This window comes from Populus alba, chromosome 19, assembly GCF_005239225.2.
Source record: "Populus alba chromosome 19, ASM523922v2, whole genome shotgun sequence".
In the NCBI taxonomy this organism is placed as follows: domain Eukaryota; kingdom Viridiplantae; phylum Streptophyta; class Magnoliopsida; order Malpighiales; family Salicaceae; genus Populus; species Populus alba.
This window is the reverse complement of record NC_133302.1, coordinates 21,605,879-21,633,826: the sequence shown is the minus strand read 5'-3', so window position 1 is coordinate 21,633,826 and position 27,948 is coordinate 21,605,879. Positions and strand designations below refer to the sequence as shown.

Sequence of the window (27,948 nt, the reverse complement as noted above, 5' to 3'; positions counted from 1 at the left end):
TCATATAAATGAAAAATTAATCTGGTCAAGCGTGGCTTGACTGAAGTTAGAAAAAAAAACACCAGCAAGAAGAAAAGAAGAAATACCTGAGGCAAAGTAAACGGCTACATAATAAAGAAAATTAAGATCCATATGATAAAATACAAAATTATCTCACAAAAATAGTCCAACTTGTAATAATAGTTCCTGGTTTTCACCCCAGTCTGAGGCCTTAATTTGGGAATGCAGACTTGAATATATAAAATAGGGGTTTAATGCTCGATATGTTTTGATGATTGAGTCAGCACCCAACCCCTGATACATTTGTCATGCTGAGTTTAGTCATAGAAGGATGGGAAGTACACATAGTCCGAGTAATTGTTGTGTGTCTCCATGGAGTTGTTCTGTGAGCAATATTGATCATAAAATTTCTTAGAATATTGATAATATGACAGATTAATAAAAGGAAAAGGAGACTGATTGGATTTTATAAATGCTTAAAAATTATCTTAAGGGTTAAAAATATTTTGTTTTTTAAGTCAATAAATTATCTTTTTATGGTTTAGTTGTTTAATTAGGTTTGAAACTTGCACAACTTATAATGTAATAAAAACTCTATTTTCATATCCATGGACATGAGAACAACCTTTTTTCAACTTGGGTTTGTTTGTAGTGTGCTGAGATGTGTTTTATTCCGATCACAATTTTAAAAGTGTTTAATTTATTAATATATATTATAGTTTTGCATGATCTTCTTGAAAACTTCTTTTAAAATTTTAATTATAAAAAAGTTACAATTTATAAATTTTTTAAATTTACTTGTTTAAACCACAACAGTAAAAACTACTACAATACTAAATGCTCACTTGCTCCTGCATCCCCTTAAATGATTTTATATTAATTTTAAATATAGAAAAAAGAGCTTTTAGTGCTGCATTACCTGTGCATATTCCACATTTTTGCGCTCCAGCATCGCTTTCATCTCTCTGTGTTGCTCCAGTATCGCATTCATCCGTGTGTTGAGCTCCAGCTTCTCCTGTGCATACTGCAATACCAAATACTCACTTACTCCTGCATCCCCTTAAATGATTTTATATTAATTTTAAATATAGAAAAAAGAGCTCTTAGTGCTGCATTACCTGTGCACATTCCACATTTTTGCGCTCCAGCATCGCTTTCATCTCTGTGTTTTGCTCCAGTATCGCATTCATATGTGTGTTGAGCTCGAGCTTCTCCTGTGCATGTTCCTCTTTTAAGGCAGTCATCTTTTCCTCACCTGAAGCAGTCAACTTCTGCCAAAAGAGCGTTGACGAAAAATTAATGGAATCATATGAGACAAGATGTAATTAGCCTTCTATTACGGAGTGTGTCTTATTCACGTACGTAAATTTCTAATTAAAGTTTATAAATGCAAGAATCAGAGTCATGAAATTTACTCATCAATAGCGTATAATAATATAATTTACTATGAAAGGTTCACAAATTTAGACCAAATGGATTCGAGACAGCAATTCATATGGTGTGACACAAGAGACATGGACAAGTCCTGAGTTCAAATTACCTGAATTAGAGAGCCAGTAAACAGAGATGTTTACTTCCTCATGAAAAAAATAATAACAATATGCATAATTTCAACATTTTCATTGATACGAGTAATGCTTCCCAACACTTAAGAGACGGTATTTTCATCTTTTCCCAGTAAATGTTTTGTTTTGAGTATATATCAAGATTCTGCCTTAATTAGACGGATAATTTTATTATGATTTCTGAATACGCACATGTAATGTAGTTGTTTTGTGGAAAGATCAGTGTATAGAAGATGAAGAGAAAATCCCACCTCTTCTAGTTCACGTAGAGAATTATCGTGTCTATCTAGCTTTATCCTCAAACTGATAATTTCTTCTCCACGTTCCCTCAGTTCCATTTTCATCTGATCCATTTGTCCTAGAAAACGCCATTTGGATTCCTGAAGTATCTTATTCTCTTTCTTCAACTCGTTCATCTCTCCCTGCAAATTAGATAGAAATAGAAATGAATATGAGTTATGTATGAGGGAAAGAAAAAGAAAGAAAAGTAACACAAAGTAGTGCTAGAGAGTGGTAATATTTAGCTGGCTACTGACCTTCCTTTTCTCACGGTAATCTCTGTCGATCTCCTTTTTGGTTTTCTTCACACCACTAGGTGATGGTTGAGCAGAACCTCGGCGCCGCTTATGACCAGAGCCTGCGAGTTAATTTGAACGTGTATACATGAGCTGCTTTGGGGCAAGCATGCATAAATACTCAACTTGACTCTGAACAATCCTATAGCAAGTGTTACTCATCATCAAACAAAATCTTGGTGAGATTCATTTAAATTAGAGAAAATTGACTTATCTTCACTTATGTAATTACTATAACAAATGTCTAAGTACCATAAATTTTAATGTTTTTTTTCTTGTTTTTTTTTTTGGTGAAATCAAGAAAAAAATATAGAATAAAAAAAAAAAGAATATCTGATCAGAAAGAGCAGAACTTTAGCTACATGGATTGTAGCACCGGCATCAGCCTAATTACAAGGAAGAAAAACAAGGAAACAACCAACCCTACTAATAAAGCAAACAACACAAAATCCAAACGAAATCAGAACTTAAGCGGACCACGCCGAAATACATTTGTGATTCCTATACAGATCAGCAATGGTATATCAAAATGAGGAGTTCAGATTTTTGATCTATCAGCAAAGTAAAACAAATGTCATAGTATACCAAATGTTTTTTTTCTTGTTCATATGACAAGTCATCAATACAAATGTTTCATCTTCTTCTTTCTTTAGGAAGTTATGTTTTTCACTACCATTTCTATTCAAATCAGTTTGACATTCTGATTTGTTGTTATATCCTCTTCTTTGAGAATATATAATTGGAAGACTAATTATTAGTGTGAATCTACTATTATTATTGCTTATACTCCTTCCTTTTTCTTAACCACCTCTATGTGAGGTAAAAAAGTTATTATCAGATGAAACTTATAAAACTTGCTTCTCCTTGTCTTATCAATTCAACTTCTGCTTATGAATCAGCAAAGAAGTTTGTAATTCATCAAAGGTGATTAACGACTAACATGGCTTTAACATTTTTGTATTGCTTTTCATCTACACCGTTGAGTCATTCTCAGGTTGGCTCCAACACCTTTTGTTTTATAAAAGTCAATATTTAATAAAGAAAAAAGCAATTCTAAAAAAAAAAAAAAAAACTAAAAAAGAGTAATTGCTAGAAACCCAGGCGGCCTGAAGAGCTTGAGTTAATAATGAACCAGAGCTGAAACAGTAAGAGAGAAATCAAAGATTATCCAAAAGAGGATGCGTAAAACATTTCCTTATTATAAAAACTCATCTATCTAACTAGATCTAACCATGCATATTTAGCAAAAACAAAAAAAACCATAGAACATATATATGATCAAGCTTTAGTATTCAACTCCAAGTGATTTTGATTAGGTGAAGTCTCTAAAAGATGAAAGATTAAATGGTTTTATAAAATGTAAACTATTAATTATAACCACAATTATTTGACTTACCCTTTTTTTCTTGTCGATCCTTAGTCGAATTGGAATCCTCCTTACCCAAGTTGCCTTCCATCTACCAAATCAAGAAAGAAGAGTATTGTTAAACTTTACTCTAAACAGAAAAAAATCTATGCTTAAGAACAAAAAAGGAAATAATTTCAAACCTCATCGAGTATATAATTTCAAAGTGTTTTTTTCTTCTCTTTCGGGAAGGGGATTATGGATTTGAGTGAGGGAGAGTTGACTCTTAATATGTAACAACATTAGGGAAAATTCCATCGAACAATTGATCTGCGAAATTAATCGATATCTAAAGTAATCGTCCTTTTAACGTTCAATGTCGCGAGAGAGAGAGAGAGAGAAATCGAATATAAATTTGCGTAGACCCACTCACAAAGTAAATGGATGGTGTACATGTACTCCTACCCCACATAGTTTGATAATTATTAATATTATCCCTATAGTTCCTGTAACTTGTATGTGAGACCCAAATATGTGGTTTATATATATATATATATTTTGATATGATATACATATGCGTGTATAACATTTATAATTTTTTCATTTAATATACTTATTCATTCTTCAAATATATATTACCATTTCATTTTTTATTAAATAATAAATAATAATAATATAATGGATATTTATATGGATACCCAAAAAGTTATACATAAAATATAAATAACTAAATTTTTTATCTAATATGTAATGGATATGATATAGATATATATAAAAAATTGACTTATAGATATCCATCGTCATCCCTAAAGAAAATAACTACCAAAAAGCTCACTCTTGTCTTTCTATTTATTCTCTTATTTCCCCCTCAAATCCTCAAGAGTGCTTCACTATCTCAAAAAAAAAAATTAAACATCCAAAACAACCAATTAAAAACAGGTTTCATCATTTTCATGGAAACTTTTTGAAAAGTTGAAGGGTAATATTTGAAAATTAAAAATACAAGGATATAAGTGGAATGTTGACGAATTTATAAGGGCATACTTAATTCCGGCGACCTTGTTAAGTGTTTTCAATATATATATAATTGTTGCAATGAGAGATGCTTCGATTGGCTATTGATACGAGGCACTGTCGAACCTAGTTAAATGGGGATGATGTTGGTATTTGAATGGGGAAGAAGGATGAATTTTCAAGGTAGAAAATATGGATTTTAATGGCTTGATTGTGATTGAAAATTTAGGTTTGTTAATTGGGATGATTATGTTGTTAACTCAGGTGTTGATTATGATAATACATGTTAACAATTAAAGCTCAATCAATACAAACAGTAGAGCTGGAATCCCTTCTATTAGACTTAGACAGGCATAATTATTGTAGAGTGGTGACCTTTATAATTAATGTTCTTTTCTAAAATATAGAAGTTATTTATTTGTATTAGATTATTTTAAAATTTATTTTAAATTAAAATGGTTTTGATGAATTAATTTTCAGGTTTATTAATATTGAAGATGTTCTATTCGATCCCGTCTATTATGAAATTATTGTTCGAAGAACTATTGTTTCAATTGAGTCAACTTTTATGAGCATTTTGAATGGACGAATAAGGTATAAGCTTGGTAGGAAAAAAAATTAACATTAGACAATAATCTCTAATTTAAGTTAATAATTATTTAAATTTTGAAAAGTAATTAACATTATGAATTTAATATAAAGAATTTTTTTGTTGGGACAATAGCAACGAGATGTTGGTCAGGAAAGCATACAAAAACCACGGTGCTATAGGTAAGTATCAATAAAAAAAATTTATATTATTGTAAACTTTTATTCTTTTATTTCCTTACTTTATTTTTGTTTAACAAATTTATGTATTAAGTTACATGATTTGTGGTATGATACCCACAAACAAGCAATTAACAGAGTCGACTATAATGACATAGCAATGTGAAAAAATTATAAACTGGGGTACATCATGGAGCATTGTTTCAAGATTTTGTGGCAGAAGGTTTTAAGAAGTGCTTATGATCTGGGATTCAAAAATTATATATTGTATTATGTTTATCGCAACAACCTAATAAATGAGAGCAGACCATTATGTTTCAGCAAGAGGCACACCACACCACATTTCAACCCACGCTAGAAATCACCAGATGTTGATGAGTTGGTCCAAAAATTGGTTCAGGAACAACTGGAAGTGCAATTACCCAATTTGGAGAGAGAGAGAAAATAAGAGCACAAACTTGAACAAGAAAATAAGAGGTATTGGGAAAAATTACATGTATATATGGCTTTATATTTGACTCCCTCTCTGTGGACCTTCTGGTTCAGGATACTTTCCTCTCCCTCAACCTCTACTTTTTTAGGAGTTTTTGTCTTGTTTAAAAAATATTTGTGTATGGAATATTTAGATGAATGGAGAAACTTTTATTATAAAATTTTTGTTATGGAGATGCATTTTTGTTGTGATTGCATTGTTGTTGTTGTTGCTATTGTGATTTTAGGGTGAATTTAAAATTATAACAACTAAACAATAAAAAAGAAATATGAAACGCTCACAAAATCGTTGATGGACATGGGATTTCATCAACCATTTCATTGGCAATGTTCGCACAAATTTCTTCGGAAAGTTGAAGAAGGTTTTGGCATTTTCAACGGAATTCACGATGGACAGTTCTTTTGGCATTTAAGGTGTCGATGGGGTTGCCGGCGGGAAAAAACTTATTTTTTTGGAGTGGATATTTCATCCGCATTTCTATCGGAGATGGAAGTTGCCAACAGAAATGCTGATGGAATGTAAATCCCTGACGAGAAACTTGCCGATAACATATTACCTTCAACAATTCCATTGACAAGTCAGATACTAACAGAATGTTTTCCTAGACATCAAAAGATTACCCTGTCAGCGTTTTCCAATTTTCTGATAGTGGTTTGAAGCTGATGATGTGTTTATTTTTTAAATTCACTATTTGTTTTCTTTGATGCAGTTGATATTTCTAATATTTTTCTGGTCACAGCTGCATTAAGATCTCAAGTTGGATGTGAAGCAATATGAGCCAGTAGATTTTGATACTTGAAATATTGATGAATTTCAAAGTATAAAACATGTCAAGTGAACTGAAGAACCTGGAAAGTCTTATCGAGCCTCAGGCAGGCTAATTGTCAATTCGTTGTTAGAATATATAGTTGATGTGTTGTGAAAGGCAACAAAATTGCTAGATCTCCGACGACTAAGACTAGAGAATGCAGGTTCTTTTGGAGAAGGAAGTGATGCATTGTCATTGCTCAACATCTGAACCACTAATGGCATCGGAGGTCTATCAGCTGGAGATTCCTGAACACACAAAAGCCCTACATGGATGCACCTGAAAATTCTGTCAGGACTTTCACATGAGTCCTTTATCGATGGATCAATAAGGTCTAGCCCTCTAGCTTCATTCCACAATTCCCATGCCTGAGAAGCATTTTAAATACATTAATGTCTTGTTTTACTAGTAATCAACTATTATATGGAGATAACACAGAAGGAAAGGTTTCTTTTTTCTTTTTCTTTTTTCAACTTACCCATCCTTGAAGGGTCAGAGGAAGATCGTCGCGAAAAAATTCAGCATTTCTCTTACCGGTCACAATCTCTAATAGCAAAACTCCAAAGCTGAAGACATCTGATTTTTCTGAGAATTTTCCATATTGTGCATATTCAGGTGACATGTAGCCACTGCAGAAGTATATGAATTAGTAATGGCAGAAAATTAGAATATCAGTAGAATCAGGTTGATGCCAATAGAAGTATATGTGGAGTATTTAAACATACTAAGTACCAACCACCCGTTTGGTATCTGCTTCGGTTTGGTCAGATCCAAACATCCTTGCCAATCCAAAATCTGAAATCTTAGGATTCATTGCATCATCCAGTAATATGTTACTTGCCTTTAAGTCCCTGTGGATCACTTTCAATCTAGAGTACTTGTGAAGGTAAAGTAGACCTTGAGCAATGCCCTCGATGATTCGAAAACGTTTGCTCCAATTAAGGTTTGCCTTTTCAGAAGGATCTGATAGAAGAAATCATTAGCTGAGAATGTGATTATGGTAGAACAAACCTAATGTAATGCAATTTGGTAAGTGTTCAAGCTATTGACGATGTTCAGACAAGGATGGCTACATATTTTAGGAGTTCAAAGGAGATAACGAAGTTTACCAAACAAAAATTTATCCAGGCTTCGATTCCGCATGTATTCGTACACCAATATCCTCTCCTCCCCTTCAGCACAGCAACCTAAGAGTCTCACAAGATTAGTGTGTTGGAGCTTAGAAATAAGTTTTGACTCATTCATGAACTCTTCTAGTCCTTGTCCAGATTTCTTAGAAAGCCTTTTTATTGCAACTTCTTGAATTGCCAAATCTCCCTACAGAGCAAATGCTCAACAAAACCAATCACATCATCTGAATAGAAAAGAAGGGAAAGTAACTGAAATCAACTAAATTTGAAAAGTTGGAAGCAGCATTTCCTAAAAGTGGAATAAAACCTTATAAACAGTGCCAAAACCACCCTCTCCCAGTTTATTATCTTCAGAGAAGTCATTTGTGGCAGCCTGTATTCTGTTCAAGCTAAATATGTTCAGCTCCGTGTCACCATTACCAGCTTCTCCTCCAATGGTGGTGCTGGTCCCAGTAAAACTCTCTTCAATTATCCCTGTCAGGTATCAACTAATGTTAAGCTACAGAGTAAACCAGGACAGCCAACAATAATCATTATCTTTTTTATGAAGAAAGGTATGGAAAGACACCTTGTTTTCCAAATCTTTTTCTCCAGGTGAAATAGCCAGATAGAACAGTAAGAACCCCTAAAGAAATTACTGCTACTAGAATTGTAATAGAGCGCTTGCGTCTACTGGAAAAGTTATCACTACTTCCATCATTTTCAACTGCATATAAAAGTAAAGGTAGATTAGTTGTTATTGAAATTCACTAAAGGGGACAACTAGTCCTAATCCATTAGGCTCAATGCAGATGTTGAGAAAGTTAAAACTAGTTGAAATTATATGATCAAACCAAGTTCTCTGTCATGAACACGAACGTAAAGAATTTGCCCTTCAGTGTCATGTACAATATCCATCAAGTCCCCATACCAGCTCAGGCAGTTAACTGAGTTTCCTTGACTTGCATTGACAAGTGCATAAGCTGTGCAGGAGCAATTTTGCAGGCACCTTGATTCACAATCATTGGCACTCATATTTTCCACTAGATACGAATGATCTGGTAATTTGATAGTTTCAATCTTCAAAAACCCATCACCCTTGTCGCATGTTAGTGCCTTCTGCCTCACACAAGTGTCACTAGTCCAATTCGTCATATGCCACTCTTGCTGAACTTTTGGCTGGAAACCTGTCAAACATTTGCAATAAACTGGAGAACCTTTTTTGTCACAGCTACTAAATGGACTGCAATGACCATAGAAATCACAGTAAAGTTTAGGCCACTGCCACATAGAAAACCATTTACTGTTTTTCTCCTCCCATATCAGAGCCTCAAGTCGCCCATTTGGGACTAGTGTGATCCTTACTATAGCAGAGATATCTGAGATACTGTAAGAAAGAAAAATATCATCACCCTCTAACTTTACAGTAATGTAATAAGCAAAAGGTAGCCATCGGGATAACTTCGTTAATGACATGGAATTGCTGTAGACATTGGTTCGGCTATAAGGAACATGATCCTTCCATATGAAAAACTGCAGAGGTCCCGTCGTATCCAAGCCGAAAGAGAATAATCCTGGTTGTGGATCTTCAGCGTCTATCCAAGACGTAAGCTGCCTTCTTTGACCAGTTTTGCGATTATTGCCAACTTTCATACCAGGCAAGAACGTATCCGACGGATGATCAAAGCTCTGCCACAGGATGGTTTCCCCACTTCTCAATAAAAAGTTTCCACTATCCCTTCACCTGCACCGATTGGCAATAGAGAAACTGAGATTGACATTAAAAGCAGCAAAACAGAGAACCCCATTATCTACTTGTGAGGCTGAAAGAAAGATATCTGCAATTAATGACTAGAAAGGCTTCCCATCCATATATGATCCACAGCAGTCATCTGAAGTTGGATATGGTGGATTATGAGCCCTACATCAAATAAAAATCTAGCCATCATTAGAAATTAAAGGCTTGTAAGGAAAATGCCAAATGACGTCAATTTTTGCAGGCCATTGGTTTACGAGAACTTTCATTTGAAGAATTAGTCTTTTCATCTTTTTGCAGGCCAGTGGCCCGTGGGGCAATGCATGAATGGACGGTGGAAGCAGTCTTTTCATCTTTCTTTGGCCCTCATATGTCTCCACTTCTAGCTCGTTTTACATGCATCTTAGTTCCCAGACATGGAATAATAGCATGTTTAGCTTTCAGGCAAATAGAAGAGGACAAAATGGATGCAAATTACGTACTGGCAATCCAATCCTGATCAAATCAACCATGTGGTGCAGTAAACTAACATAAATCAAAAGGGAAATGTTTCTTTACATCAACCAAACTGATATAAGAGCAATATTAAGCGACTCTTCGAAACCATATAAAGAAAATAATTAATTTTGGTAATGCGTGATCTGACTGATAATAGTAGAAGAAAATATCACCACCGAGAAGAATAAGAAGAATTACATGAGGCTAACTAAACGGTTACTTAATAAAGAGAAGATCCAATGGGCTGAGCCCAGCCCATAAAATAAAATACCAAATTGTCTCCTGAAAACCGACTAGTCTGATTACAGATTTCAAAGTTGATTTATTAAAAAAGATTTAATAATATTATTAAATAATTATCTTGAACAATTTTTTGCCATATTTTATTTTTAAAATTGACCCATGTCGCAGCATTAGCCGGCCTATAAACTAGTAATTGCAAAGACAGTACCCAACCCCAGCTACATGTGTATCATCTTTCTTTATTGGGAAAGTCAATATTCATAAAATCAGAAAAAATAAAAATAAAAAAAAAATTTTAAAGTATAATAATAATAAACACATTATTGACGTATCAAACTAATTATCGAGAACTAACCACACCACCATCTATCATTCAATTTTCCTTTCATGAGCTGACCTTATTGAAAGAGATATTTTTTTTCTTCCATATTATTAATTATGGAAACCCAAGGGAGCGCACCCACCCCGCAATGCATTTGAGGGTACTCGAGAATGTAATATTAATTAGTTTTTGAAAAGATGATGGAAATTCAAGAATAAAGAAGTTTATTGCAAAAAGGAATTACAATCATGGAGTTGTTAGTACAAACATGCAATGAAGATTCTTGATAGAAGAACATATATATTTTTTGTTCTTTTTGGTTTTTTAGGCTATGAAAACTATTGTCTGTTGATTAATTACAAGCCTATATATAATTACAAGTCTCCTGATTATCAATTTATTGGTTAAAAACCTTCTAGTTTTTATCCTATTTGTTGCTATTCAATTTTTTACTCATTTTTTTATAAAATTTTTAAAAAATCTAAAATAAATAAAAAAATAACAAAAATAAAAAAAATATGTTTTTGTTAATATATTTGCATTGTTTTTAATATTTTCAGCACTGTCTCAAAAAAATTTAAATTTTTAAAGATTTTTGAATGCATTTAAATTTTTATGTATCATTTTTAAAATTATTAATTTTTATAATTGAATCGATATTGATATTGATAATTTTTAAAAAATACAAAAATATAAGAAAAATCAAATTAAAAAAAAAAAAAAAGTTCAACATTTTTGCTTCCAACATATACACAGGAGGCAACTTTCATAATCTCTTTTCGGATTCTTTCCAATTACATTTCCTTTTAAAGAAAAAAAAAAAAATCAAAACAGTTTCGTTTTGAATGGTACTGTTCTCCTTCTCCCCTGCACATGCAGAGGCAGAGAAGAAGAAGATTTTAAACCTTTTCCCGCTCAACTTCTCTTTCTCTACCTCCCCAAGTGCCTAACTACTGTCACAACCCATACCCTTACCATAATGAAAAAACAGGAAACCCATGCCCTGGGGTGGCTGCACAGAGCCATGCCCCGGCCACCCTACCCTGCCCAAGAGCCATGCCCTGGGGTAGGGTGGCCCTCTCCCCCTGCCTCCTATAAATACAGGGGGAGAACCAGATACAAGGAGGTGGGAGACGCGTACCTAGAGAGTGGAAAAATAGAGGGGGATTTGTTTTGAAAACGGAGACGAGCAGAAGGGGAAAAGAGAAAGAAAAAGGAGGAGGAAGGTGAGACAGGGAAGAAAAAACCGAACAGAACAGAGGAGGGGAGAAGAAGACGGAGAGGCGGGGAAACCAACAGAACAGGGGGGAGTTGACGGGATAACGAAGAAATAAAGAAACCGAAACAGAGGGGGATTGGGAAGAGAAATCGAAAGAAGAACAGAGGGGATAGAGAGATAGAGAGAAGAAAACAGGGGAGAACAGAGGCGGGAAGGAGAGGGGAAAGAGGGAAACAGAAACAGAGAAGAGAGAAAGAGTGAACGAAACGAAAGAAAATAGAAGAGAAAGAGAGAAGGAAGAAGAGTATAAACAAAGCAGAAAAAAAAGCACACTTTCAGGAGGAGAAGAACCATCGACCGGCGCAGCAGCTCCTCACTGCACAGCCACCACGTTTGGAAGAAGAATCACCGGGGTTCCCAGCCGCCGCCGCCGCCACCACCACAAGCCTCTGGAGACAGCAACCACGCTCCTTCATTCCAGGTAACCTTCCCCCCTCCTCTGTCCATTTTGTGTTCGTCTTCATCATGCAGCAAATGAAATATAATTAAGTGGTTACTGTGTTGAGCACAGTAACCACCTAATTATAATTCATTGTAACTGTGCTCAGCACAGTTATCAGCCACCAGTACATTGATGGTTCAAGGCTATAACATCATCACAGCACAGCCCACGCAGCTGGATTGAATCCAGCCACAAAATTTTTCTTTTTTGAGCTAGCTCTAGCCTAATTTTATTTTGAACAGAACTTGGCCCAGTTTTTCTTTTGTTGGGTCCAACCCATAAAAAAATCATTTTAAAATTTATGATTTTCTTGTGTAAATGTTTAATGACATTTTGATTAATATTAATTTGTATTTTTATATTATAAAAATACAAAATCGATATTAAAATACTTTAATTTTTATCAAAATATTTTGACTGATTTTCATCAAAATATTGTATTTTCATACAAAGAAACTTTTGGAAAAAAAAAACCATATGTTTTAGCATGTAACTTGATTTTAATAACTAGTTTGTTAAAGTCATAAGGACTATGTCAATATTTTTAAAAAAATCAAAAAATCATTTTGTTTTTCTTTTAATATTAAGGATTACGTGTTTATATGTAAATGGTAGTCTCAATATTTTTATTGATGTTAGAATGATTATGTTTTACCCAATGAAACAAGAATCTTTTTACTAAGAAGAACTTTTCTTTAACCTTAAACTAGCCACTAATTAGAAAGCAAAAGACCTTAGTTTTTTATTGGACAATAAAACAATGCAGCTTACCTTAGATCGGATGTATTTGGGGTGTTAATACCTTTTTTTTACTCAACCAGTTTTTGTACCCGATCTTTGAGACCAGTTTGAGTTCCTGGTAATCAAAATACTAGGTAGCGCATGACTTTTATCCCATTTTTTACTGATAAAAAACAAGAGTTCCTTGTCTTTCTATTTGCCAAAATAGATACACACAATATACATATGAGAGAGTGGACAATCGCCACGACAACGCTCACGTGCGATACTATTGGTTACAAATCCACTCAATCTATGAGTCTACAAGGTTATCAACATATCTACTTGATTAAAAAAAAAAAATTGAAGATTCTATGAATTTGGTCGAATTGCAAAGCAATTGCTGTTTTTGATGATGTTGCTGATTTGGTTAGCATGCACGTTAAATGTGTTCTTTTCCATATCAATCTTCTTTTAAATAAGGAATTTGAGAGTAAATGGCTGATAAACGCTATTTTAATTCCATACCATTCTTTATTTTAAAGATCTGAGAGTAAATTGATTTCTTTTACCTTCTCTTATATCCTCACTGCATCTGATAACTACCATGCATCTTTCATCGAAGCATATATGAAAACAACCTGTTACTTATTATATAAGTAACTTCGGCTCATTTTTCCTTTCACAGACTTCATTTCTTCTTAGTTAATTTTTATGTATAACAGGTACTCGGGATTTTTAAAGGTGATCCGGTTGCTTTTATAGTCAAGGAAGTTTTTTATCTTTACTTTGACTAACATTTACAGAGATGTATTGAATCTTTTTAAATACACCAATTCAATAAAAAAATATACAGGAAAAAATATTTAAATACCCTTCACCGTAGAATAAAAATAAAAATATTTGGAGGTCTTTACTGGTTAGTCTTAATAAGAGCATGAAGATTTAAGACTCGGTTTGTGACCCTTAATTCGTTGGCCTATAATGAATTCGGCTGAGGCCCTAATAATAATTTTAAACTTGATATACTTCTCAAAAAATATATATATAAATTATATTTTAAAAACTTACCTAAACTTCTAATCTTATTATTATGTGAAAGGAGTTGTTGAAGAGTTCACAAGCGGAACCTTATAAGTTATAAGTTAGTTTTTGAGGAGGAGAATAGTCCAAGTTTGCTAACAGGTCTGGACCTTACAGTCAGGGCTTGAACACAAGACCTAACATATGTGAAGGAATATAAATGAAATGGGAAATGATTCATTCCATGAAAACACTCGAAGTCGTGAATCTTAAGAGGGAAAAAAAAAACATATAAAGCACACTGGAAATTTAATCTTTTTTTTTTATCAGAAATTAAAAGTATAAGAAAAAACCTACTAGATTCTCTTCTATACGCCATCCTTTATTGTGATTGACAAACCATAATTTATGATTACAAAAACTTTAATCCAACTATAGAAATATGATAATAGAATTGAAACTGCTGACGTTTGGATTAAAATGATGTTTTGGAATGAAATTTAACCAACCTGTTTTTTGTTAAAATTAAAAATTTTTTCTTCAAATTAATTTTTTTAGTGTTTTAGAATCGATTTGATGTGGTGATGTCAAAAAATAAATTTTTGAAAAAATATAAATAAAATTATTTTGATATATTTTCAAACAAAAAACACTTTAAAAAGTAACCATTACCACACCCTTAAATACTCTTTGAATAAGCTCTCATTTAATGTCAAGGACAATTGAAGGGATAATTAAGCATATCAATGATATACAAGGACATAATTAACTTATTCAAAAGGAGATTCAATTAAAAATTTTGTAAAAATATAAGGACTAACAGAGTCGTAAGCATGAGAAAGAATAGTCATATAAGAACAAATACAATAAAAACGCGATGATCTCTCCTAAGTTGTTGAAAAGCTTATTTCTTTACGTATACCAAACTAATATAAAAGTAATATTAAAACTCCTCTTTAAAACCATATAAATCATAGTTGTAAAATCTAGATTAACCTAGTAGATCAACTTGAAATGAAACTAACCTGGAGCCTAAACCGGTCCGAATTGAAGAAAAAAAAAAACTCAACTAACTAGGTCAAAAATTTGAGTTGACTAGAGCCTAATCGAATAGAAACCTGATCTTTAATTTGTTGATTTTTTGAAAAGCAATTGATCAAAACTCAAAAAAAAAAAAAATTGATCAAACCTTGTATGGGACTCACCAAAAAGAATATTTAAATACCCTTCACCGTAGAATAAAAATAAAAATATTTGGAGGTCTTTACTGGTTAGTCTTAATAGGAGCATGAAGATTTAAGACCCGGTTTGTGACCCTTAATTTGTTGGCCTATAGTGAAAAGTAAAAATTATTTTGATATATTTTAAAATAAAAAACACTTTAAAAAGTAACCATTACCACACCCCTAAATACTCCCTAAATAAGCTCTCATTTAATGTTAAGGACAAATGAAGGGATAATTAAGCATATCAATGATATACAAGGACATAATTAACTTATTGAAAACGAGATTCAATTAAAAAATTCCGGTAAAAATAGAAGGACTAACAGAGTCGTAAGCATGAGAAAAAATAGTCATATAAGAACAAATGCAATAAAAACATGATAATCTCTCCTAAGTTGTTGAAAAGCTTATTTCTTTACGTATACCAAACTAATATAAAAGCAATATTAAAACTCTTTAAAACCATATAAATTATAGTTGTAAAATCCTGATTAACCTAGTCAGTTTGAACCAGTCCGAGTCAAAGAAAAAAAAAAAAACTCAACCAACTAGGTCAAGAATTTGAGTTCACCATAGCCTAATCGAATAGAAACCTAATCTTTAATTTGTTGATTTTTTTGAAAAACAATTGATCAAACCTTGTATGGGACTCACCAAAAAAAACTAAAAAAAATAATAAAAATTAGTTTTTATATTTGAGTTTTATATATAATTAAATTTTATCCAATCTCAATCACAACCATAACCACAACCATTAAAACAAACACCATAAAATAAGATTACATAATAGAGAGAATATCCAATAGGCTGAGCGCAGCCCATACGATAAAATACCACATTGTCTCACAAAGAAGGTGTCCTTCTTGCAATTATTCATGCCTCTCAGTCCAGTTTTAGGTCTTAGGGAATCCAAACTCGAAAATATAAAATAAGGGTTTAGTAGTTCAAAATGTTTACCCCTGTTACATATGCCTTGCCGAGTTAGGCCATTTGGGATGCGAAGTGGACGTCAGAGTTGTCGAAGTTGCTGGTGGCCTGAGAAGCAGTGGCAGGTGTCTCCACGGGGTTGTTCTGTGAACAATATTGTTCATAGAACAGTTAGAATATTGATAGGATGACAGATTAATAAGAAGAAAAGGAGAATACTAGGATTTTATTAAAAAAATATTGAAAATTTATCTTAATTTTAAAACTTTAACTACTGTGTAAGGCTTAAAAACTAATTTTATGTTGAGTCATAACCAAGTTTGAAACCTACACAACACCATAGTAAAAAGAAAACTATAATAACCATCTCTATGCAGAAATTTAAACCTGTTGATGAGACCCAGCTCTTTTGAACTTTCTACTGCATCCCCTCAAATGATTTTATATCATAGAATGTACTTAAATAAAGAAATGAGAGCTTTTAGTGCTGCATTACCATCTTTCTGGCGTTCTGAAGCCACATTTCCACTTCTGCGCCCCACGGATTCTCCGGCGTTCTGCACACCCCCATCTGCCGTTCATGTTCCTCTTTCAAGGCATCAATTTCCTGTGCATGTTTCGCTTTCAAGGCATAAATCTCCTGTTCATGTTCCTCTTTTAAGGCCTTAATCTTTTCACCTGAGGCAATCAGCTTCTGCAAAAAGTGTGTTGACGAAATTAATGGATATCATATGAGACAAGATGTAATTTTTCTATTGAGGAGTGAGTACTAATCATCTACATCTGCTCTCAAAGAGATCATGTACGCAAATTTTCTAGTTAAAGTTTATATTTGTAAGCATGAGAGTCATAAAGTTTACTCATCAATAATGTATACTCAATAATGTATACAAATATAATTTACAATGAAAAGGTTCCCAGATTTAAACCAAATGGAATCGTAACAGCATTTCACGGTGCGGCACAAGAGACATATATATACATGGAATTCAATCATGTATAAATTTGATCTAAAAATTAATCAATCCAATTTTTTCGTTTTAAATTTTTAGATATAGAGTTATGATTTTTACATATATATATATATATATATATACTCGTCCTAAGTTTTGTGAAAAGATCAGTTTATAGAGTATGAAGAGAAAATACCACCTTCCCTAGTTCACGTATAGAATCACTTTGACTCTTTTGCACGATCTTCAGGTTGATATTTTCTTCTCTAGTTTCCTTCATTTCTTCTCTAGTTTCCTTCAGATCCATTCTCAACTGAAATGCTTGTCCTTCAAGGTGGGAATTGCTTTTCTCAAGTTCTTCAATCTCTGCCTTCAATTGTTTCACCTCTTCCTGCAAATTAGATAGGAAAAGAAATGAATATGAGTTATGTACGAGGGAAAGAAAAATAAAGAAAATCACCACAAAGTAGTACTAGAGAGGGGTAATATTTGGCTGGCTACGTACCTTCTTTTTCTCACGTTGATATTTGCTTGTCTCCGCTGAGCTTTTATTCCCAGCTCGGGGCCGCTTATGACCAGAGCCTGCGTGTTTGAACGTGTATGCATGAGCTGCTTTGGGACAGGCATGCATGAATACTATTACAGTTAACTTTTTTCCTTCTTTTTTCAATTGTATTCCTGATTTAATCCCTAACTTAGGTTTGTTACCATATATGTATACAATTAGGACTCTTAATATTAACTATCAAAGATTATCTTATCATAGACTCCTTGTATAGCAAAATAACCTTCTATGTAGACTCCTTGTATGGCAAAACAACTTGCAATGTATAAAAAGCTCCTGCTGCCGAGTGCGAGGGCGGGGGGGGGGGGGGGGCGCTAAAACGTTAATAAATTGATTAACTCTTTTGGTACTCTAGTTTTGAGCTTGAATATATTATCATGGTGTCAGAGCTTCTTCCAAGTCCTTGCTCGCCTCTGTCTTGAATATTCCTTTGGCTTCTGCTGTTGTTGCCTTACTCATCTTGGACCCATCCTTTTCATATTACTCTCGGTGAAAATTGGAAATTGTGCAGGCGAGAGAGAAGGAGTGATTGTTGGATCTTTATTTTCAACTTTGTGTTATTCTTATTTTCTCTGCTGCTATTCTTGACAGTTCTTGGTTTCAAAATCTGCAAATCTGTCCTGCTTCTCTGGTGTTATTTTTGGCAGCTTCAGATCCTCTTTCTTTGGGGGTGTTCTCGGTAGTTTCAGAATCATTCTTCTTCGTTTCAGATATTGGGTTTCTAGTGCAACTCTTGGCTGTTTCAAATCTTGGTTTTCTGCTGTTATTCTAAGAGTTTCAGATCAATCTTTTTACTGCTATTCTCGGCAACTCTTGGCTTCAGAATCTGGTGTGTATCCCTCTTCCATTGCACTAATTCCCTGTCAGTTTCAGTTTCAAAATCTATTTCTTTTCAGCTTTATCATGTCTTCCGATAAGCTAGACTTGTTTCATATCTGTCTAAATGGGAAAAATTATTCTGCTTGGGAGTTTCAATTTCAATTATTCGTCAAAGGGAAAGAACTATGGGGGCATATTAATGAGAGTAATCCTGCACCTACAGATGCCGATACTTTGTCTAAATGGGAAATCATGGATGCTCGGGTTATGACTTGGATTCTTAGCTCAATAGAACCTTATCTTGTTCTCAATTTGAGGCCTTATAAAACTGCTACTGCTATGTGGAATTATCTAAATAAGGTTTATAATCAGGATAACACAGCTCGACGTTTTCAATTAGAGTATGAGATGGCTAACTTCACACAAGGAAGTCTCTCTATTGAGGAATACTTTTCTGGTTTTCAAAATCTTTGGGCTAATTATTTAGATATTGTTTATGCTAATGTTCCTGCTGCAGCTCTCTCTACTGTTCAAGCAGTGCACGACACAAGCAAGAGAGATCAATTCTTGATGAAGCTTCGTTCTGATTTTGAAATTGCACGCTCTAATTTGATGAATCATCATCCTGTACCATCTTTAGATGCTTGTTTGAGTGAACTTCTTTGTGAGGAACAACGTATCGTAACTCAGGCAGCTATGGAACATAAGGCAAATGTTAGTGCACCTGTTTCTATGGCTTATGCAGCACATGGGAGAAATAAAGGTAGAAATATGCATGTTGTCCAATGCTTTAGTTGTAAAGGTTTTGGTCATATTGCTCGGGATTGTCCCAAGAAATTTTGCAACTACTGTAAGAAACATGGTCATATCATCTCTGCTTGTCCTATTCGACCTGAAAGGAAACAAGGAACTGCTTATCATGCCTCCATCGGTGCCTCTAGTTCTGCTGCATTGCCTATTGCCTCACCTATTGTTCCTATTCCTACTCCCATAGGTTTAGCAAACCCGAATACACTCACTCCTGAAATGGTAGAACAAATGATCATTTCTGCTCTTGGGTTCTCAAGTAATCATAAACTTCTTTTTAAGCCATGGTATTTGGACTCTGGTGCCTCTAACCACATGACCAATACTACCGTTCCTCTTTCCAATGTCAAAAATTATGATGGAAATCTGAAAATTAGTACCGCTAATGGCAGTTCTCTGCCTATCAGTGCAGTTGGTGATCTTTCTCCTTCCTTAACTAATGTTTTTGTGTCTCCTGACCTCTCCACAAATCTTATTTCTGTTGGTCAATTGGTTGATAATAATTATGATGTTCATTTTTCCCATTCTGGTTGTATTGTACAGGATCAAGCGTTAGGGAAGATGATCGCGAAGGGGCCTAAAGTGGGACGACTCTTTCCTCTTCATATTTCTCATTCCACTAGTATTTCTAGTTTTCCTTTATTTTCCTTTGTATGTAATTTTATTGGTTCTGAAAATAAGAGATGACATAAACGTTTAGGCCATCCAAACTCTGATGTACTCCGCACTTTGATTAATTCTGGATTATTAGGAAATAAAACATGCTCTTCTCTTGATCTTTCTTTTGATTGTACATCATGCAAACTTGGTAAAAGTAAAGTTTTACTTTTTCCTCATCATGTATCTCGTGCCTCCAAATGTTTTGATATTATTCATAGTGATGTTTGGGGGATTGCACCTGTTGTTTCTCATGCTCATTATAAATACTTTGTTACTTTCATTGATGACTTTAGTCATTTTACGTGGGTTTACTTCCTCCGAGCTAAAGCTGAAGTTTTTTCAGTTTTTAAGCGATTTCTTGCACTTCTTGAAACTCAATTTTCTGCCAGCATCAAAGTCTTGCGCTCTGATTCTGGTGGTGAATACATGTCTAATGAGTTTCAAGGCGTTCTTCAAAGTAAAGGAATCATCTCTCAGCGTTCTTGTCCTTCGAAACCACAACAAAATGGTGTAGCTGAGAGAAAAAATCGTCACCTTCTTGATGTAGTAAGAACTCTTTTACTTGAATCATCTGTTCCTCCTCGTTTTTGGTGTGAAGCTCTTTCTACTTCAGTTCATTTGATTAATCGTTTACCTTCTCCTACATTAAATAATGTTTCCCCTTTCTTTAAGTTATTTGGTCATTCTCCTTTATATTCTGATCTTCGTATATTTGGTTGTGTATGTTTTGTGCATCTCCCTGCTCATGAACGATATAAACTTCTCAATCCGTTAAGTGTGTTTTTCTTGGTTATGCTATCCCTCAAAAGGGTTATGTTTGTTATGATCCTCATGCTTGTCGTATACGTGTTTCTGGGAATGTGATTTTCTTTGAAAATCAATATTTCTTTCCATCTCATGTTGAATTGGCATCTGCATCTTTACCTCTTTTACCTAGTTTTTCTGATTCCACAACAATGGTGGAAAGGTTCAGACCTGGTTTTGTTTATGAAAGACGTCATCGACATGAGTCTGATCCTACTTCCCTTGTACCCCCTTTCGATCTTGACCCGGTGCCTGATCTTGCTCTTATTTCTACCACTTTTCATCGGTCTACTCGTCTTTCTCGATCCCCTGATTGGTATGGATTTTTCACTCCTGTCTCTCTTGTCACTACTTTATCCACTATTTCTATTCCCTCTTGTTACAAACAAGCCATGGAACATACATGTTGGCAAAATGCAATGCAAGCAGAACTTCAAGCACTTGAGGGGAATCATACTTGGGATATTGTTCCTTGTCCTCTTATAGCCAAACCTATTGGGAGTAAATGGGTCTTCTCTATAAAACTACGTTCTGATGGGTCTTTAAAACGTTACAAAGCTCGCCTCGTAGCTCTAGGTAACAAGCAAGAATATGGGGTTGACTATGAGGAGACATTTTCTCCTGTTGCCAAAATGACCACAGTTCGAACCATCTTAGCTATTGCTGCTTCACAGTCATGGAAACTGCATCAAATGGATGTGAAGAATGCCTTTCTTCATGGTGATCTCCAAGAAGAGATTTACATGAAGCTCCCCTTTGGTATGACTACTTCTTCTCCTCATAATGTCTGTAAATTAAGATGTTTTTTGTATGGGCTCAAACAGGCTCCCCGAGCTTGGTTTGAGAAGTTTCGCAGTGCAACTCTTTCATTCAGTTTTACACAAAGTCAGTATGATCCTTCTCTCTTCTTCCACACATCTATGTCTGGTATAGTCCTTCTATTGGTTTATGTGGATGATATTATCATTACTGGCACTGACTGTGGTTTGATTACTAAGCTTCAGCAGCAATTACATGCAACTTTTCATATGAAAAATCTTGGTTAGCTCACATACTTCTTAGGATTAGAAGTTCATCACCGACCCAATGGTATTTTCGTGAATCAGCATAAGTATATTCAAGATCTTATCACCTTGGCTAATCTGGAGGACACTTCTTCTGTTGATACTCCTATGGAAGTAAATGTTAAATACAGAAAAGATGAGGGGGACTTGCTAGATGATCCTACTCTATATAGGAGCCTGGTTGGAAGTCTTATATACTTGACCACCACTCGACCTGATATATATATCCTATGTTGTCCATCAGGTCAGTCAGTTTATGTCTTCTCCTCAGCATCTCCATCTTGCTGCAGTTCGACGCATCATTTGCTATCTTCGAGGCTCACCTAAACGTGGGTTGTTCTTCCCTATCGGCTCCTTTCTTCAACTTGTTGCCTATAGTGATGCTGATTGGGCTGGAAGTTCAGATACACGTCAATCTACTACGGTTTGGTGTATGTTTTTAGGTAATGCCTTAATTTCTTGGAAATGTAAGAAACAAGATTGTGTTTTTAAATCATCCACTGAGGCTGAGTATCGTGCCATGTCTACTGCTTGTTCTGAAATTGTATGGATGCACGGTCTTCTCGAAGAGCTTGGGTTTCCTCAAGTCACTTTTACCCCACTTCATGCTGATAATACTAGTGCTATTCAGATTGCCACAAATCCTATTTTCCATGAACGCACCAAACATATTGAGGTTGATTGTCATTCTATTCGCAACACCTTGGAAAATCAGGTGATATCTCTTCCTCACGTATCTTCTGATCTCCAAATAGCCGATGTCTTCACTAAAGCTATGACTCGACAACAACATCAATTTCTTGTTGGCAAATTGTTGCTGGTTGACTTACCAACATCAATTTGAGGGGGAATGTTACCATATATGTATACAATTAGGACTCTTAATATTAACTATCAAAGATTATCTTATCATAGACTCCTGGTATAGCAAAATAACCTTCTATGTAAACTCCTTGTATGGCAAAACAACTTGCAATGTATAAAAGGCTCCTTGCTGCCGAGTGCAGAGGGGGGGGAGGCTAAAACGTTAATAAATTGATTAACTCTTTTGGTACTCTAGTTTTGAGCTTGAATATATTATCAAGGTTATGTGTATAAATTGTTAATTTTCCTATAAAAATGGTCCACTAACCTTGTTTTTGGTATCTGTTTGACTTGGAATATTCATAATTGAAAAAATAGCTAATAAACCAATTACAATGATATTATAATTAGCTTAGGTCACCAATACAAATCAAAACGGTCATACAACAAATACATCGTGCTAGTACTGTGTACAACAAATGAGGTGTTATCATTTTTCAAAGAGTCATGCTACCATATTCTTATCTTCTGAATTATTTGTGATATGTGCTTATTAAAAAGAGATAAAAGAGGTATATGATATTTAGTTATGTGTTTTCATATGCTAATCTTAATTGTATTTTTGTTAAATAAATAATTGAAAAAAATATTCATAACATTCTATAGTTTGGTTGAAGTTGTATTTGCCTACCAAGTTTTTAAAAATTAAACTTTTCATTCTTGATTAATATAAATTTTTAAATTGGATAAAAAACCAAGCTATCCTATATTTTAAAAAGTCAAACAAAAAAAAAATTAAAATTTCCTATCCTCCAAATATAATTCTCTCTTCAAAATCCCTAAAACAATCTCAAATTGAAGCATGGGAAGAACCCTCAAGTTTTGAATCATGTCTTTGAATCTCCACAAAGCCCAAGTTTAATTTATTAATCTCAAATTAATATCCTCTCTAAGTGTATCTACGCTCCCTAGAAATCCAATAAATATCAATCATCCAACCATTGTTGCAAAATCAAACGGGCTTCCTCCCTTTTTCATCCGGACTTGGATCGATGAATTAATTATGTAATTGAATCAAGCGGTTAGGCAATTCAAGGACTTCGTTTGGGTTTGAAGAGCTAGTCAAAAGGCAACAAATGGGTTTCGCATGAAACCCAGGCATAATAATTAAAGAGCTTAGCTTGAGCTGAAACAGTGAGAGAAATCAAGGATTATTCAACAGATGGGATGCTTAAAACATTTCCTTATCATATATTCATCCATCTAACTAGATCTAACCATGCATCTATGTATTTAGCCAAAAAAAAAAAAAAACGAGAACATATATCATTCAACTCCAAGAGATTTTAAATAGGTGAAGTCTCAAAATCATGAAAGATTGAATGGTTATTTTTATTTTATAATATAGTCTCGAAATTATGAAATATTAAATGGTTTATAAAATCAAAAGTACTAAATATGACCACAATTATTTGACTTACCGGTGACACTTGGATCTTGAACATCCTGAACCGAACTGGGATCTTCCTTCCCCAAATTCCCTGCCAGCTTCGAACCTCCTGAAGATATACAATTTCAGTGTTTTTTCTTATAATATAGTGTAAAAATTATGAAAGATTAAATGGTTTATAAAATGAAAACTACTAAATATAACCACAATTATTTGACTTACCGATGGTACTTGGATCTTGAACACCCTGAACCGAACTGGAATCCTCCTTCCCTAAATTCCCCGCCATCTGCGAACCTCCTGAAGATATGCAATTTCAGTGTTTTTTTTTTCTTTTTTTTTGGAGAGGGAGGGAGAGGCTACAGCTGTTAAATAATCCCATTTGGGCAAGGCCATGAAACACCCGGTCAAGGGATCAATCGATTTCTAAAGCAAATCGTTCGATATATATCGAAGGATTCAATAAAATAGTGCTTCATGAAGTAGCTGCACTCCTAAGTCCTACCCCTATATAGTTTAATGATTCCTAATATTAATTATCCCTATACTTCTTCTAACTTTCTATTCTTCCCCTTAATAAATAACAAAAAGCTTGCTCTTGACTTCCTTTATATTTCTTACTTTTCTCTGATCCTCCCCGATTCCTCATATATGCTTCACTATATCTCACAAAAAAACACTTAAAGATCCTAAACATCCAAATAAAAACAAGTTTGTCATTTCATGGTTAGAAGTTTCATGGAAACTTTTTGAAAAGTGGAAGGGTAATATTTGAAAATTAAGATCTTAAGGATAAAAGTTGAATGTTGATGAATTTGTAAGGACAAAATTGAATTTTACCACTCGAATAGGAAAACATTTAGAAAAGTGTGCGCGCTAAATATAAAAATGAATTATGTCTTGCACATGATATATTATTTATGAGTGAATTCAAGTGGTCTCAATCCATTAATTATAACATGCTTATGAAGTAAAATAGATATATAGTTAATTGACAAATCATAAGTATTAAAAAACTTAAAAATTAAAAAACAATATATATTAAATAACCCAAGGCCATTTTACTACCAAATTAAAAACAGCTGGCATCCACACTTTCTACGTACCAATCTTAAAACAAATCGCAAGTAGAAATACAATATTTTTAATTGAAAACGTAAACATGTCTACAATAGGAGTTAAAAAGTCTCCTTCAAACACCTCTCTTCTTGTTCCAGTAATAAAAGGTCCTTTTCTTATATTATTTTATGTTCAATTAGAACGCTATCTATAGCCACCTCTTCCGTGGCCGCATCCGCATCAAATTAATTTTACAGCTGGTTGGCCAAGATTTTGGCTCAGAGGCCATAAAAATATTAATATCATCATTGTAATCTTGATTATAACATTATTAATATCATCAAAAATATCTTAACAAAATAAATTTAATAATATCAAAAATATTTATTAACAATCATCTAAATACAATATTTGCTGTTAAAAAAATGACACGTAACTCACTTGATTTTTATGTTAAGTTTGATCTCATTATGGAATGAATCAAGATTTAAAGCTAGATGAAATTTATTCTTTTTTTAATGAAACAAGTAATAACTGTAATATTGGCTATTCGGGACGGAATAAAACAACGTAATTGACGAACTTGTGTTCAATAGGGACAAATGGGGTCTTCAGGTCGACTCCCATGAGTTGGGTCATCCCTTTGTGATGAATCCATCTAAGAAATGGTTAGCCAGCTGAGCTATGGGTTGAGGATCCGCTCTCCATCTTCTAAATGTTTTCGTATTTGAGTGGTAAAATTCAATTTTTTTCCTTACAAATTCATCAACATTATTCAACTTTTATCCTTAAATTCTTAATTTTCAAATATTACCCTTCAACTTTTCAAAAAGTTTCCATGAAACTTCTAGCCATGAAATGACAAACTTGTTTTTATTTGGATGTTTAGGATCTTTAAGTGTTTGTTTGTGAGATATAGTGAAGCATATATGAGGAATCGGGGGGGATCAGAGAAAAGTAAGAAAAATAAAAAGGAAGTCAAGAGCAATCTTAATTTTTGTTATTTATTAAGGGGAAGAATAGAAAGTTAGAAGAAGTATAGGGATAATTAGTATTAGGAATTATTAAACTATATAGGGGTAGGAGTGCAGCTACTTCATGAAGCACTAATTTATTGAATCCTTCTATATCTAACGATTTACTTTAAATATTGAATATTGGCTTTATTGAAAATTGATATTTTTTTTTAATTTAATCCTTAAATATTGAATTTATTAAAAATTAAATTTTATAATTGTTTTTATTTTATTTCTATAGAGCTATTTTGATCTCTTGACCAGAGTTTGACAAGTTAACCCGGATTGACTTGAGTTATTTTTTTTATTTTTTTTAAATCAATTTAATCCTTCAACATTAGGTTAATTGAGAATTGAATTGTATTTTTTTTTTAACTTTTTATTGGGTTATCATGGTTTTATGACTTGGTTTGTAAGTTAGGCTAATTAACTTAGTTTTTTTTTTAGTTAAAACTTTTTCAATTTCATTTTTCAATATGGAGTTGACTGGAATTTATATTTCATGATTTGTTTTGGTTTAATTTCTATAAGGTTATCTTTGATCTCGTAACTCAAATCACAGGTTTGCGCCAGTTAACTCGAGTGATATTTAAAAAAAATAAAATTCATCCTTCAACATTAAGTTGATTTAGAATTGAGCTTTATAATTTGTTTTCTATGGGGTTATCTTAGTTTTATGATCGAAGTTTAACAAGTTTATCCAGGTTGACTTGGCTTATTCTTTTAGTTGATTTTTTTTTTTTCAATTTCATCATTCACTATTGAGTTGATTGAGAATTTGGTTTAATAATTTTTTTGATTTGCTTTCTATAGGATTATTAAGGTCTCATGACCTCGATAATGGATTTGGCAGGTTAACTCGAGTTGATCTAATGTATTGTTATTTTAATATTTTTGTAAAAATATCGTCTTAATTTTTTTAGTCAAGGTATATTTTTTATAAGTGATTTGAGTTATCTTTGAACTTGTCAAGTTGACAATGTCACATCATTATGCTATAAACGACATTAACAACACCAAGATATTATTTTTATGTCTAGAAAAAAATTGATCCGACCCACAATAGAGCACGAGAATAATCTAGGAATGACCCACAGACCATCATTTGTCAACATGCTTTGATTTTTATGTTGTGTAGCTCACTCATTGTTAAGTCTTTTAACAAGATTTTAATATACAAATAAAATTAACAAAATACTAAAAGAGGTGGTGCTTTGATTGTGCACCACTTCATACAACACTATTTATTTCAATAGTGTTTTGTTTTTTCTATATTTTTTTAATTTAAATTTTATTATTTAATATTTGATTTGTTGGAAATTAAACCTTTTGATTGTTTTTTATGATGTCATCTCAATTTCATGATGTAGGGCGCAGGTTTCATGAGTTAACCTAGTTGATTGTTTTTTTTTTTTTTTTTTTAATTTCAATTTGATCCTTCAACATTTATTTTGTTGCAAATTAAGGTTTATTGTTTATTTTATTTACTTTCTATAGAGTTATCCCAATCTTATGATATGAGATATAGGTTTGGTAAATTAATCTGGTTGACTTAGGTTTTTTTTTCTTTTTTTTTAGATTTGTTTTCAATTTCATCCTTCAATATTTTATTCATTGAAAATTATATTTCATTTTTATTTTGGTTTGCTTTCTATGAGGTTATTTCGATCTCATGACTTATATCATAGGTTTAACGAGCTAATCCAGGTTCAATCAGGAAATTTTTTTTAGTTTTAAAAATTTATTATTTTTTCAATTTCATCTTTCAATATTAGATTGATTAAGAATTATGATTCGAAATTTATTTTTATTTTCTTTTTATATGGTTATACCA

At 33.3% G+C, this 27,948-nt stretch overlaps 3 protein-coding genes across 4 annotated transcripts; all 3 read right to left on the bottom strand.

The window, feature by feature from the left end:
- Window positions 1-87: 87 nt before the first annotated feature.
- On the bottom strand, window positions 88-16,210 carry LOC118029597 (uncharacterized). Of its 2 annotated transcripts, none has more exons than XM_073406881.1 (7): window positions 16,144-16,210; window positions 3,537-3,597; window positions 2,102-2,202; window positions 1,817-1,987; window positions 1,119-1,271; window positions 920-1,024; window positions 88-383 (listed from the first exon to the last, which is right to left on the bottom strand). In XM_073406881.1, exons 2-7 carry the CDS (start codon window positions 3,595-3,597, stop codon window positions 318-320), a joined length of 657 nt encoding a protein of 218 aa, XP_073262982.1. In that variant the 5' UTR covers window positions 16,144-16,210; the 3' UTR covers window positions 88-317. The 2 variants fall into 2 exon arrangements, with proteins under 2 accessions (XP_073262982.1, XP_034889392.1); XM_035033501.2 differs by lacking the exon at window positions 16,144-16,210 and adding an exon at window positions 3,689-3,864.
- On the bottom strand, window positions 6,534-10,496 carry LOC118029555 (receptor-like serine/threonine-protein kinase SD1-8). Its single transcript, XM_035033463.2, has 7 exons — window positions 8,532-10,496; window positions 8,267-8,404; window positions 8,006-8,172; window positions 7,678-7,885; window positions 7,294-7,531; window positions 7,047-7,197; window positions 6,534-6,936 (listed from the first exon to the last, which is right to left on the bottom strand). Exons 1-7 carry the CDS (start codon window positions 9,328-9,330, stop codon window positions 6,619-6,621), a joined length of 2,019 nt encoding a protein of 672 aa, XP_034889354.1. The 5' UTR covers window positions 9,331-10,496; the 3' UTR covers window positions 6,534-6,618.
- On the bottom strand, window positions 16,025-24,471 carry LOC118029562 (uncharacterized). Its single transcript, XM_073406878.1, has 6 exons — window positions 24,262-24,471; window positions 24,071-24,148; window positions 17,572-17,648; window positions 17,266-17,457; window positions 16,610-16,807; window positions 16,025-16,257 (listed from the first exon to the last, which is right to left on the bottom strand). Exons 1-6 carry the CDS (start codon window positions 24,326-24,328, stop codon window positions 16,168-16,170), a joined length of 702 nt encoding a protein of 233 aa, XP_073262979.1. The 5' UTR covers window positions 24,329-24,471; the 3' UTR covers window positions 16,025-16,167.
- Between the last annotated feature and the right edge of the window lie 3,477 nt (window positions 24,472-27,948).

Excerpts from the sequence above, each read along its gene's own strand:
- LOC118029562 (XM_073406878.1), bottom strand. The coding sequence starts at position 24,328 with ATGGCGGGGAATTTAGGGAAGGAGGATTCCAGTTCGGTTCAGGGTGTT. Across the intron at positions 24,149-24,261 it reads TCAAGATCCAAGTACCATCG|GAGGTTCGAAGCTGGCAGGG; the intron begins GTAAGTCAAATA and ends GTATATCTTCAG. Across the intron at positions 16,258-16,609 it reads TTCAGAACGCCAGAAAGATG|AACAACCCCGTGGAGACACC; the intron begins GTAATGCAGCAC and ends TATTGTTCACAG.
- LOC118029597 (XM_073406881.1), bottom strand. The coding sequence starts at position 3,597 with ATGGAAGGCAACTTGGGTAAGGAGGATTCCAATTCGACTAAGGATCGA. Across the intron at positions 1,988-2,101 it reads ATTACCGTGAGAAAAGGAAG|GGAGAGATGAACGAGTTGAA; the intron begins GTCAGTAGCCAG and ends TCTAATTTGCAG. Across the intron at positions 384-919 it reads AAAATGTGGAATATGCACAG|AACAACTCCATGGAGACACA; the intron begins GTAATGCAGCAC and ends TATTGCTCACAG.
- LOC118029555 (XM_035033463.2), bottom strand. The coding sequence starts at position 9,330 with ATGAAAGTTGGCAATAATCGCAAAACTGGTCAAAGAAGGCAGCTTACG. Across the intron at positions 7,198-7,293 it reads AAACGGGTGGTTGGTACTTA|TGGCTACATGTCACCTGAAT; the intron begins GTATGTTTAAAT and ends ATACTTCTGCAG. Across the intron at positions 6,937-7,046 it reads CTCTGACCCTTCAAGGATGG|GCATGGGAATTGTGGAATGA; the intron begins GTAAGTTGAAAA and ends AATGCTTCTCAG.